Below are 13,595 nucleotides of genomic sequence, written 5' to 3'. Positions count from 1 at the left end.
TATTCCTATCACCATACTCGTCAATCACATTGTTCCTGAGCCATATATGGTAAGCAAAGTTGTTGAAACTCGGAGGGATAAATCAATGCAATTCCTATAAATGATTTGAAGAAATTTGCATGACTTTCGATATGGTTAATGCTCTTGTTTTTGCAGGATGAGATATTTCATATACCACAGGTTCAGAAATACTGCAAGGGAGATTTTGGAAGTTGGGATCCTATGATTACTACACCTCCTGGCCTGTATTGTTCTTGGAAACTTGATGCTTGTTGCCCTATACATTGAATAAAGAATAATACTATAGCTGATTGATCTGATGGACTGAATGAAATGATAAAGGAATATAAAAAGACAAAAAAAAAAAAAAAGTTACTTCCTAACTATGGCTTCCAGTGGTTAGAAAGTCCTAAATAATTTATGGATTGTTGCACACATACTAATTTGTGTTCAAGCAAAAACTCATACAGTGGTGTTGAATTTTGTGTATATTATGCGCTGTGCCATCAGAAGCAGACACAGAGTTACTGAATAAGATTTATAACTAGGTCCATTATGTGACCTGGAATTATGATATTTTCTAGAGTATATTCCTTTGAAGGTTTGTTTGCTAAAATGCTCTTTTGATTCTTCTAATTTTCTCAGTAAATCAACATAGTTTCTATAGTTATTATCAGAGCAATCTTATTTCTCTAGTTTTCTTGCAGAACTATTTAGTCATCTCCAGTTTCAATTAGGCCTATCCTTTTCATCTACTTATTTGAAAATAAAAAGGCTTATATGCTCTCTTAGTTGTCAGGTCACTCAGTCAATGTGCTGTTGACTTGATGTTGTTTCTGTTGACATGCCAATGCCATATTTTCCGATGGGGAATTACCTTTGTTGTTGCAACTCTCTTTGTTGACATGGAGATGAAGTGGTAGAAGCCTCGTTCAAATTGAAGAGGGCAACATTGTTCAATTGAAACTAGGGAGACCAATATTTGAAAATTTTTAAAAACTGGAGGAATTAAAACTGCAATTAAGTCCCAAAGAAAGTATTCAAAGATAATTTTAAGCTCCCTCTGACTTATAGGAGGTTATTTATCATCCTTCAGCCCCTTTAACTATCATATTCCATTGCTTGAATATGATAATTAGAGAGATGAGTTGCTCTAGTTTAAACTCAAGGCATTAAGTATATGTTTGGTTTTCAGTTTACATCTGGCAAAAGTGCATTTGGAGAATCCAACTATTTGTTGGATTTGACAAGAGAACATCCTAGATGTGGTTTAAATGTGCTTGAGGGTTACCCAAACAGGCCCTAAGTTGCATTGATGAGTAATCTAGAAGGATAACATTGATGAAATTGCTGCAATTTATAATTAGATTTTTTTTTGTCCTTTTATGTTTAGACTACAGTATTAGGATCTTAAGTCATTAAATATTAAGTTTGTGCAATGATGTTTTTTAAAATAATTGAATACTATGTACAGAATAAGTTGAGCTATCAATTATACAAAGTTTTGTTTACTGATCTCATTGCATTATTCTGATTTTGTCAAAGAGTATTTGAAAATGATGGTGATTGATGCACGAACCATGTTTAGTGCTTCTCTTCTCTGAGGAACATGCTGAGGAACTTCAATAGTCCTGCATAGATAACCAACTTTTTATAACCAAAAAAAATATATATATATATATATTAAAAACAAGATACTGTCAAATACCAAGGTTGATCTTTGCAATATTAAAACTTTGCAGGTACTGTCTTTCACTTGCCCATGTTGCTTCTTTGTTTCCAGGCTTTTACACAGTGCAAGCTGCTTCAACATTTGCTGATTTGTGCTCCACTTCAATTCTTCGATCATTCAACAGTGTCTTAGCAGTTGCATGCAGCATAATTATTTATGACATAAATACTCACTTGAAGCCAACACTTGATGATAAACAGGCGGTGCTTCAAGCAGTGGTTCTATCCTTGTATCCCCTCCACTGGTTCTTCACTTTTCTCTATTATACAGATGTTGCATCTGTATCGGCAGTGCTGGCTATGTATCTTGCATGCTTGAAAAAGAATTACTGGCTTAGCGCATTGGTAAGGTATTTTTAGGAGTTTATGCTGTAAACTATCCTTCCACAATGGGATTTGTCTGTTTTATTTTGGTGGATTTAATATTTTCATCCCAGAGCTCCTCTTTTCTAGTACTCTGCATTGCTTATTGAGCGTGCATTTTTAATGCACTGGTTTTCAACAAAGTTGCCTGCCATCTAGAATTCTTGGCTATGTGTAGATCTGATTTAGCAATGTCCTGTTTGTTTCTACTTTCTACATTGTCAGGCAGAAACTTACCTTTAGAAAACTTGATGAACACTAGGTTTGTCCTAGCACTTTGGAGTATTTTCTTCTGATTTATTTTGAAAGTTCTGATGCAAAAAAAGGAGAGCAAAATTTTGTGCCAACATATGGTTTATGCTTCTCTTTGGTTTGTACTGTTGGAGAAGAATTTCATGACCTTTGTTTTGTCCCTGCATCTTTTGTGGGAAAGGATGGAATAATCTTTGTTTATGGCTTCCCTTTGGTACCCTGTGCATGTTTGTTTATGATAGAGTACCGAGTAGCATTGGATAATGGGTGATGTGGTGTAGTTATAGAAATATCAGGAATAATTATTATTTTCAAGTTATTTTAGATATTATCTGTTTAATAATATTTTTAAGATTATTTTTATGTTTTGTTGAGTGGTCCTTAAATTTAGGAGTATTGGGTATTGTAGATTATGTTAGTAATTTTATTTATTTATTTATTTTTCTGATAGTTATGCCCCATTATCTGAGTTATGGATTAATGGGAGTATTTTTAGGAATTATTAATCATTTTTCTGTCTATAAATACTAAGGCACAACATGTAGAAATCATCTGGAAATACAATCATTATTTTGTTATATGAGTGGAGATTTTCCTTTGGCTTCATTAGTTGTATGAGTTTAAGATTCTTGCTCATCTTTTATTAAAGATTTTCCTTTATCTTTATTAATTTATTCTGATTTCATATTTTAACAAAGATTTATTTTCCTTATTTCTCCCTACCTATATTGGATCCTGTCAGTTTAAAGGGAGATTCAATTTTTTACATGTAGAAATCAGTCAGCTTTGCTTTTTTTAAATTTCTTAGGTTTTCCTCTTTTGTTGCTTATCTTATGTTGGGAATATTGTATGCCTCCCGATGTCTAATTTATTTTCCTTTCCCTGTAAAACTGTTTTTACTCAATTAGAATAATAGATACACAGATGCCCCACGATTTAACATTCTTGCATGGCTGATGAACGTATACTAGACAGACGTTAGGTGTTTCTCAATGTTGTTTACTGGGTTCTTGCTAGCAACCAGGAAAATCACATCATATGTCCATGTCATTGTCTAAATAAATCTCTGTTATCTTTTTTCTTGCATGCCCACAAAGTTCAAGGCAATATTCAAGAAGTTTAATTTTATAAATTAGCTGATACTATTTGAACTCAAAGGTCTATCCTTTTTTTCATTTCTGAGCTTGGTACAGTTTTATCTCCATGTTTCTTTTTTCTTGCATGCCCTTTTTGTTCTGGATCATCAACATTCAAGTGTCGGTTATTTTACTTGGCTATTGGACTCTGTTGTATGCAACTTTTGATGCTTCTGTGATTAAAGTGATAATTTTATTTGACATTGGGAAGCTTTTTTGATATGGTGCATTTTTTTTCCTTTAATCTATGCATGTTGATGATTAAATTTATGGATATGTCATATGGAATATGGGTGGGAAAAACTTTGGTGAAAGATGGACAATTTATTTTACTTGCAAATGCTAAATTTTAGAGTGTGAGTAACTAATCCAATTTTATTTATGCAGATTGGAGCCTTCTCAGTGGTTATTCGACAAACAAATATTATATGGGTACTTTTTGTCGCATGTACTCAGATCATAGACATTGCTATGACACACGGAAAGAAAAATGCAATAACAGCAGAGTCGGATCTGGCTATAACTAAACCCGGGTTGGCATGTGATAGCAGCACTAGTACAGTGGGTTTAAATCCGAGAAAGCGAAAGGGTGTTAAAGCAGCAGAAACTGTCAAGAGTTATATGCCCAACGCACCTGCATCTTCTCCTGCCCCTTCAGGTTTATTATTTACTTGTTTAGTGCCTAGCCTTTTTTATGCTGGTGAGCAAGTGACGTTGTAACCTGGCTGCAGAAAAGTTATTCGCATCTCCCTCTGTTTTTTTTTTTTTAAATGAAATATTAAAATAACTACATATCCGGTTTCTTCTTGCAGGCCTGCTTGAGGATATTTGGGCAATCCTTTTAACGTTATGGCACATGAAGTGGGAACTTTTGATCTCATTCAGCCCCTTTGTGATGGTATTGGTTGCCTTTGTTTTGTTTGTCCTTTGGAATGGGAGTATTGTTCTTGGTAAGATTCCTTCTGTTAATTATCCCATGTAAATTTTTGGCCACTAAAACTCCTATTTTGACTTGTCTTTCTGACACTTCAGGTGCAAAAGAAGCTCATGCAGTTACCCCGCATTTTGCTCAGATACTTTATTTCAGTTTGGTTTCTGTAATGGCTCTGGCTCCTATGAATTTCACTGTCACCCATGCTACAGACCAGTTCCAGCACTTTAGGAAAAATATGACCTTTGGTTTCTTTCTGGGGTTCATGGCTCTGACCGCGGGCTTTGTCTCTGTACACTTTTTCAGGTTAGCTCAGAAAATTAATTACACATTTAGAACATAAAATTTATTACGTGTTTTGATTATTAGCAACAATATGCATGCTTTGAAATTTTAAACTGATTTGTCTTGTCAATAAATAGGGTGGAGGTGCCGTTAAAATTATATTCCCCTTTCCCAGTACTTTTTATTGCTATCTTCCATTGCTTATTATCTTACAATATGGAGCGTTGTCAATACGATCTATTTAAATTCTAATCACTCCGAAAAATCAATTTCTCCTTTTGTCTATGCTTCATCTAGGGTTTAGCACTTGATACATTTTTAATGAACCAATAATAATTATTATTTGGTCCATTAATTGTTATGACTACTTAACTTTACTACTTGAAAATTATTTACTGTATGAGTTAATCTCTAAAGCAGCAAACTAGCTATCCATTAATCCTTTTTACAGTGACTGAAGGATATGAGGATGATTATTATTTTGGATTTTTTGGATGATTATCACAGAACCAGTTATGTAAAGACCTAATTATTTGTTTATATTTGTCTTCTGTCAACTGTGTATATGTAGCAACACTGGTTTATGAGAAGCTCACTCAGATGAAAATAAACTCAGCTTTTATAACTTTTTATGCATTCTTAGTCTGTTTTACTCTCATTTTGTAATCACTGTTAGTTGATTAATGCAGTGTTGCTCATCCATACCTTCTCGCTGACAACCGGCACTACCCTTTCTATATCTGGAGGAAGATCATCATGGCTCACTGGTCAATCAAATACCTTATGGTTCCACTTTATATATGGTCATGGCTTTCCATTATCCGTACCTTGGGTGAGCACAAATCCTTAGCAAGCATTCTTTTAAGTTTCATTTGCTTATAACGTTATGGCTTATTAACTACTGTCTTCTGCCAAACAGGGAAATTTCAAAATAAAATCTGGGTTTTGGCATACTTTCTGGCTACTGCTGCTGTTCTCGTTCCAGCTCCTCTTATAGAGTTTAGATACTACACCATACCATTCTTCTTCTTGGTGCTTCACAGTAATGGTGATAAAAGTGGACGTTGGTATCTCACAGGGATGTTATACATTTGTGTAAATGTTTTCACAATGATGATGTTTTTGTTTAGGCCATTCAGTTGGGATCATGAGCCTGGAATCCAAAGGTTTATATGGTAAGTTAATTCACAGGAAAAAGAAGAGAGTTTTCATGCGCTTAAGGGATTTTATTTGATTGGAAAACAATTCAGTTTGTTTTGTTGTCCTTTCTTTTCTTTTCAAGTTCTCTTGTAATCATGTAAATCTTAATTAAGCAGGAATGACGTACCTGAGGCCCCATTGCATTTTTCTGTTCTAATTGATTTGCGCACTTTGCTAAACTTAGTTTTGCCTTCTGTTTGGGTTCCAACTCTCTCTGGAGTCGTTCAAAATCAAATTTAGCGGGGCTGGACCCTATAATTCAAATTGAGCAAACAAGAAGTGGGGCTCATTCCTAATAATATTCTGGCTGAGCTAGAAAGATGCTCGAGGAATTTTCTTTGAAACTCTTTTGATAGAACCAAGAAGCCTTATCTTCTTTTTTTTTTTTTGGGATTGTGTCACTAAGGATAAATCAAATGGGGGACTCGGACTCAAAAATCTCAAGAACCAAAATATTACCTACATCATGAATTATGTTGGGGTCTCATCACTCAACCTAAACGTCTTTGGGTTTAAATTTTTCAGGATGAATACAAATGTAACAAAATGACTATTCCAATGGTCTATAGATCAAGTTCTTCTTACACTTGGAGCAGTATTTGCAGAATTTGGGAAAATTGTCTCAGGTCGGATGGAGAGTGGATAAAGGTAACCAAATATTTTTTTTGTATGACAAATGGGCTTCTTTTCCTGAATCTTTTGTTAAATATGCACTCCTTGGTGCTAAATCTATTCTTCACACCAAAATCTCTGATTTATGCACGCCTTTTAGAAGATGAAATTTCAACTTTCTTAATCATCATCTTCACCCTAATGTGATTAATCAAATCGCTCTTGTTCAACTTCCTAACTCTCATGGTGCTGATGGGGCCCTTTGTTAGAGGCCTTCCTTTGATGGAAATTTTTTTATAAAATCCGCTTACAAAAAGCTGGAATCCCAAAACGAACAAAAATTTATTGATATTTGGTCTAAAATTTGGAAGTGGCCTATATATGAAAAAATCAAATGTTTCTTGTGGAAAGCGGCTTGGGATCATCTACAGAGTAATTTTACAACCGATGAAGGACACAACCTAATACAACAAAACTGCATCTTTGGTTATAACTCTCCTGATTCTTTAATTCACATCTTATGAGATTGCAAAAAAGTGCGGGAGGTTTGGCTAAAGTTAGTCAATCCTTTCAAGCTAAATAATTTTTTCTCTCTTAATATGCAAGACTGGATAGCTTGGAATGAAAGAAATGAAGCAGGGAATACTAGCACAAGAAAAATTAATTGGCAAAAGCTCTTTGCTCATGTCTGTTAGAACATATGGAAAATGAGATGCAAGAGATTGTATTCTGAAGATGACAATCAAGACAAAGATATCACCTTCTCTTGTACCCAACAAATCATAAATGACATGTGGCTTTTATCAAGAGTGGATATTTTGAATAACAACAGACTCAAATCCAAGTCTAAATGGCATCCTCCAAAGGCAAGATGGATTAGGCTTGATGTAAACGGCTTAGTTAACTCTCTTGGTGCTGCAACTTGTGGTGGAGTCATCCGTGATGAAAAAGAAAATTGGATTATTGGTTTCTCAAAATTTCTTGGCTATCAACCTTATACTGCAGTTGAATTATCAGGCATTTTAGAAGGCCTTTAGATTGGTTAGAATGCTAATCTTACCAAGATTAATTTATACACTGACTTTATGGAAGCTCTTTCTCTTATTCAACATAATTTCTCCAAAAGTCATCCTCTAGTGGCAACCATCAAGAAAATAAGGGAGCTTATTATGAGAAACTGGACGGTTATTGTTGATCATGTTTTTAGAAAGGCAAACAAATGTGCTAATTTGCTCACACGTGAAACTTCGTATGACCACTACGACCTCTCTATCTATAATGTTCCGCCTATAGGATATAAGAACATCTTGGACTCTGATGTGTCTTGACTTTTGTAACCCTAGCACGGTCTTGTCTGTGTCTTTTCATTCAAACAAAAATTGAGCAAACAAGTGGCTATAATACCTAGAAAAAAGGTGTCAAGAAAAAACAAATGGTAAAATAATAAATTTAGTCATAAATTATCTTTCTAGAAATATCTGGTGGCCTAAACTATTTAATAGTGTAAAATAAATTATGAACTTTTAAAAATAAAGTATTTATCAGCCTGCCATTAACTTTAGTTGACAACCATTATGTAGGGCCTATAATAGCACATGACACAACACATCAATATAATAAAAGTGTAAATTTAATCACGAATTATTTTTTAAAAAACACTGGGTAGTCTTGATTATAAAAAAAGGATCATTTAATATCTTCTCCTTAATTTTGAATAAACATCATTTATTTTTACTTATTTTCATACTTATGAGGCTCATAAAGTATCAATCTTTTCAATCTTCTTGCCTTCATTATCAGTATCAGTTCAAGAAAAAGAGATTCAAAGAGTTCTTATCTGAAAATATTTACAAGGATGATGCCAATGAAGTAGAAGATTGATTCTACTATGCATGGAGAAGCTTGATTCTAGCTTAATTTAGCTACGAATGATTTCTTCTACTTTGTTAGCACCGTTTTCATGAATATCTTCAAATAAAAACTTTGACCCTCTTCTTTTCAAGCTGAGATTCGAAATGAAGGTAAGAAGATTGAAGAGATTGATGCTTTATGGGCCTCATAAATATTAAAATAAACATTGTTTGGTTAAAATTGAGGGAAAAGTGTTGGATGGTTCATTTTTTTATAGTAGAAGCTACTCAGTGCTTTTTAAAAAATAGTTCGTAACTAAATTTGTACTTTTACTGTGCTAACTTGTCGTGCCCATGTTGTGCCACGTGTCATTGTGGGCCCCACATAACATCTGTTAATTAAAGTTAATGGCGGGCTACCGGATACTCCATTTTTAAAAGTTCATAATTTATTTTGTACTATTTAATAGTTTAAGCTATCATATACTTCTCAAAAAATAGTATATGGTCAAATTTACACCTTTACTCAAAAACAAATGTGAAGGTAACATATGTGAAGATAGAGAAAAACTTGGAGAATTTTAGAGGAAAATAATGATGCAGTATTTTAAAAGTTGGATTGGACCATGAATCAAAAAGTATGGCATTTTATGGTTCTTATAATCTAGTTAGTTAAACTGGCAGTCTAGCTAATGATGTAATAATTAAATAAAAATATTATATACACATATAATAATATAAATATAAAAAATAAACAGGAAACTGTTAAAAAAAAATCTGCATGAAAGAACTAGCATCTATCATGCGAATTATTAAAAATATATACTAATTGAGGATTTATAATTTTCAGTTCAGGTTAAACTTACCCGGTGTTGTCATTTAATTTTAGAATTTAGATTCATTTTTTTTAATAAGAAAAAGCATCAGACCAGTCTGGCCCTGTCCTGTTCCCAATTCTATACCTGGCTCAACCCTTTGAACCTTTTTTTTTTTTTTGGAAGAAAACCAAGCTTTTAATGGTCAAATTGGTAAGACTATTCGGTCTGGCCCCTTCTTAAAACATCTGATATGAATATATGATGTATATTAACCTCAAGTTATTTTTGTCTATCTAGCATTTCCTTCATTGTTTTTTTAAACAAAATTTCCTTTATTGTCTTATTGCTCAAAGGTATAGATATAATGTATATTAATTTGAGGTTGTTTTTCAGGCACAAATAATATTAAATATGAGCACAGTTTTTAACGAAAATTTGAAATGTGGTTCATCTCATTTTACTGCACCTAATCTCAAAAGATTCCCCCATTTTTTTAAATACGTGAAAATAAATTATACTTAGTATATGGTTTGTTGTTTTTTAATATAAGTAAAACAATAATTTTAAAAAAGTATTTATGAATTTTTTTTAAATTGTCCTCATTAAATGATAATATTATTAAATTAGAAAAAAATTAAAATTAATCACAAAGATATTTTAATTTGTATAAGTATTAAAATTAATCGATTAACCAATTATAGTAAGGGTCCGTTTGGATTTCAGTTGAGTATAATAGATTATGAAAATAATTGATTAAGTGGTAGATTTTAATCATAATTGATTATGTTATAACGCAATTTGTTTAGATACTGTTTTTCTAAAATTGATTTTAACAGAATTAAAGATGTTTAAATAATTTAATTAGAATGTTATATAAATTACTATATAATTTAATTTTTAAATACCAAATATCAATTTTTTGAAGATGCAAAGTTCAAATTTTATTAAGAAAAAAAAAAAGAGAAAAGAAGAGAGTCTGGTTTTATTTTTATTAAATTATATGGCTTTTTTATAATTTTTTCTTGAGCCTGTCTTTGTAATTTTCGCCAATATTTTGGAAATAATCGATATTTGGCCTAAAAATGATTCTACAAAGAAGTGGGTGTTTGGATAATTTTTTGGAGAATCGATTTTTTAAGCCAAAAATCGATTATATTTGCCATCCAAACACAATGTAACATGTAAATTCACAGGAGTCCCCACAAAAATTCATTTACGGACACCTTCGTAAATAATAAATCTGAATACCCAAATGCTCGGAGCTACACTCTGCTCGGTGCCACCGTCTTCAACCTCTCTGGTCTATTTGCTTGAATACTCATCTTTCTTCGCCATGAATGTCTATTACAGCTTCTCTCTCCGTCGCCTTCGTAGACTGCATTCTCCACCACCTTATATCACCGCAGCCACTTCCTTCTCCACGACCGCCGCCGCCGGCTACTTTGATTCCACTCTTATCAAATCCTACACCGTGACACCGCCAATCAAACCCTGGCCTCAGCGCCTCTACCCCAAGCGTCTCGTTTCAATGATCACCCGTCAACAAAAGCTCGACCTTGCCTTCCAAATTTTCGACTACGCGGGCAAATATCATCCTGGGTTTTCCCACAACTATGATACATATCACGCCATCATTCAGAGACTCTCCCGGGCACGTGAATTCGATCAAGTCGAAGAACTTCTCTCTCAGTTGCAGCGCTCTGGAATAAAATGCGGCGAGCAATTGTTCATAAATTTGACTCGGAGTTATGGGCTTGCAGGTAAGCCCAAACTGGCCGTTAGAACCTTCTTGCAGATAGAAGCATTCGGGATTAATCGATCGGTGAGATCGCTGAACACTTTGCTTAATGCTTTGGTCCAGAATAAACGATACGATTGGGTTCACTTGATGTTTAGAAACTGTAAAACGAAGTTTGGTGTTATACCTAATGTCTTTACCTGTAACATTTTGATTAAAGCTCTTTGCAAGAAAAATGACGTTGAGGGTGCGATTAAGGTTATGGATGAGATGCCAGTAATGGGTATGATTCCAAATGTGGTGACTTATACTACAATTTTAGGTGGGTATGTTTCTAGAGGTGATATGAATGGTGCTAAGAGGGTTTTTGGTGAAATTTTTGATAGAGGGTGGTTACCTGATGCTACTACTTACACAATTTTGATAGATGGATTTTGTAAGCAAGGGCGTTTGATCGATGCAATTAAGGTAATGGATGATATGGAAGAGAATGGGGTTGAACCAAATGATGTCACTTATGGGGTTATGATTGAGGCTTACTGCAAGGGCAAGAAATCCGGGGAAGCTTTTAACTTGCTTGATGATATGCTTGACAAAAAATATATACCAAGTTCATCATTGTGTTGTAAGGTCATAGATTTGTTGTGCCAGGAAGGAAATGTTGAAAAAGCTGTTGAGCTGTGGAGGAGGCTTTTGAAGAAGAATTGTACTCCTGACAATGCTGTATCTAGTACTCTGATACATTGGCTTTGTAAAAAAGGAAATATATGGGAAGCAAAGAAAATGTTTGATGAATTGGAGAGAGGTTCTATTCCCAGTCTCTTGACTTATAACATGCTAATTGCTGGAATGTGTGAGACAGGGGAACTTTGTGAGGCTGCTAGGTTATGGGATGACATGGTGGAAAAGGGGTGTGTTCCTAATGCTTTTACATATAACATGCTGATTAAAGGATTTTGTAAAGTTGATAATGCAAAGGGGGGTATCAAAATTCTGGAGGAGATGTTAGAAAAAGGCTGTTCACCTAACAAAACAACTTACTCAATGTTGATTGAAGGGCTTTCTGTTTCAGGAATGGAGGATGAAATAAAAAGGGTAGTTGCAATGGCTTCATCCTTCGGAATTGATAGTGATACGCAGGATCTTTTCTTAAGTAAGGTCAATGAAGCTAGACGTGATAAAAATTTAGCTGCAAAAGTCTCATAAACTGCAGAGTAAAATGTGTCAATGTTGTGAAATGCAGACTGCATGAACTTGTAATTGGTGGAAGATGACATGTAACAGTCAAGGTGTTTCGTATAATGTGGTGGTATTCTCAGAGCTTGTGTCTGCTATATATGTGACAAAATACAGTCCAGTTTTAACTTGAGAGCTTTAAGGAGTTGCAGAAAAATTGTTGTTGCAGGGTTTGATCTTTGAGTGATCTAATTACAGCAGCATACCATTTAGCAACATGTCACAGCTTAATCTGCTAAGTTGAAGCTCTGTTTGTACTACATTGTACCTGGGACATTTATTTGCCAATTCAAGTATCTTGTCCTACAGCTTAGGGCGGGCTGTAAATAACTATCCTGGGTGTCTCCGTTGCTGAAACAGACCTTGAGAACCAATATTTGCAGGTTTCTCTTGTTCTCTGCTGATGGCAGTGCGTGAATTCTATCAACAAAGACATACGGTGAACTTCTAGTATTGCTTTAACTTGTTGCTACGCTAGGATGGCATAGACAGGTTACTCAATCAATTGTTCAAGAATTGTTGAAGGCTGCTTGTGGCACTATCAGTAGTCCATGTTGTGGAGGTCAGATGAAGCTGTAGTAAATAATGCAATCAAAGTTGTATGGAGAAAACACGACTCAGACTATGGATGGTTTTCTCTGAATTTGGATACTCACAAACCCTTTTTGAACTCGGAAATTCAGTTAAATTGAACTTTATTTGGTCAAATCATGCCATGAAACCCTGTTGACCCAATTTAGGTATAAGCAGTTCTTGTCTATTTATTGTTCTCCACGGACGTGATACTTGATGATAAATATTCAGCATTTCTGCTTTGAATGACAACGCTAATGGGACCGATGCCTGAGTGCCATCTGGTGCTGCATGTGGCAAAACTTTTTGCAACTAGTGTGAAAGTTATATTTCCTCCATCTGTTGGAAGAAAAGAATGCTTACCCGTTGCCTTGATCATAAAATGGAGAAAGTAAGGTGTGATGAAATTCTTGGGGTGTATGTTGAATACACCCCACCATTAGCTTTATGGAAAAGAATAATGCAGGGAATGTTTCTTCAGCATCATGGCAGGTCTTGCTCTCAAAACCAAGGTTCTAAGAGAAGGAATGTGGAGAGAACAGGGTGCTGTATTGTCGGTGCCAGGAGCACTAAACATTAACCAGTTAAATATTTGATCAAGATAACCTTGAATTGGTGTAATTTTAATCTATTATTTGAGCATATTGTCACTTTTCTGTAAATCAGTCTTGTAGCATTCACCAAATCTGTTCTTAGATTTTTTTTTTTTTGTGAATAAAGTATAACATAGATTTTCCCATCAATAAGAGTGATCCAATATGAATTTTTTAACGATGAATACCGAATATCTATACTTATCAAGCCTAGTTAGAAATGTGCAAGCTTATCGTCAGTTCAATGTTAATATGCGAAAAACAACCGGGTGAGTTC

At 34.3% G+C, this 13,595-nt stretch overlaps 2 protein-coding genes across 2 annotated transcripts; both read left to right on the top strand.

Annotated features, from left to right (window-relative positions):
• The first annotated feature begins 6 nt into the window (after positions 1–6).
• Positions 7–6,055, top strand: LOC129296220 (dol-P-Glc:Glc(2)Man(9)GlcNAc(2)-PP-Dol alpha-1,2-glucosyltransferase-like). The gene is made up of 8 exons (XM_054934810.1): positions 7–49; positions 157–245; positions 1,743–2,076; positions 3,870–4,140; positions 4,295–4,432; positions 4,515–4,719; positions 5,388–5,530; positions 5,618–6,055. Exons 1-8 carry the CDS (start codon positions 47–49, stop codon positions 5,875–5,877), a joined length of 1,443 nt encoding a protein of 480 aa, XP_054790785.1. The 5' UTR covers positions 7–46; the 3' UTR covers positions 5,878–6,055.
• A 4,360-nt stretch (positions 6,056–10,415) lies between these two features.
• On the top strand, positions 10,416–13,442 carry LOC129296221 (pentatricopeptide repeat-containing protein At5g16420, mitochondrial-like). The gene has a single exon (XM_054934812.1). It carries the CDS (start codon positions 10,431–10,433, stop codon positions 12,120–12,122), a length of 1,692 nt encoding a protein of 563 aa, XP_054790787.1. The 5' UTR covers positions 10,416–10,430; the 3' UTR covers positions 12,123–13,442.
• The last annotated feature ends 153 nt before the right edge of the window (positions 13,443–13,595 follow it).

Source organism: Prosopis cineraria, unplaced genomic scaffold (assembly GCF_029017545.1).
Source record: "Prosopis cineraria cultivar Desert tree isolate PC_DT_omini unplaced genomic scaffold, ASM2901754v1 PC284, whole genome shotgun sequence".
NCBI classification, from domain to species: domain Eukaryota; kingdom Viridiplantae; phylum Streptophyta; class Magnoliopsida; order Fabales; family Fabaceae; genus Prosopis; species Prosopis cineraria.
This window is presented reverse-complemented; position numbering and strand designations above follow the sequence as displayed.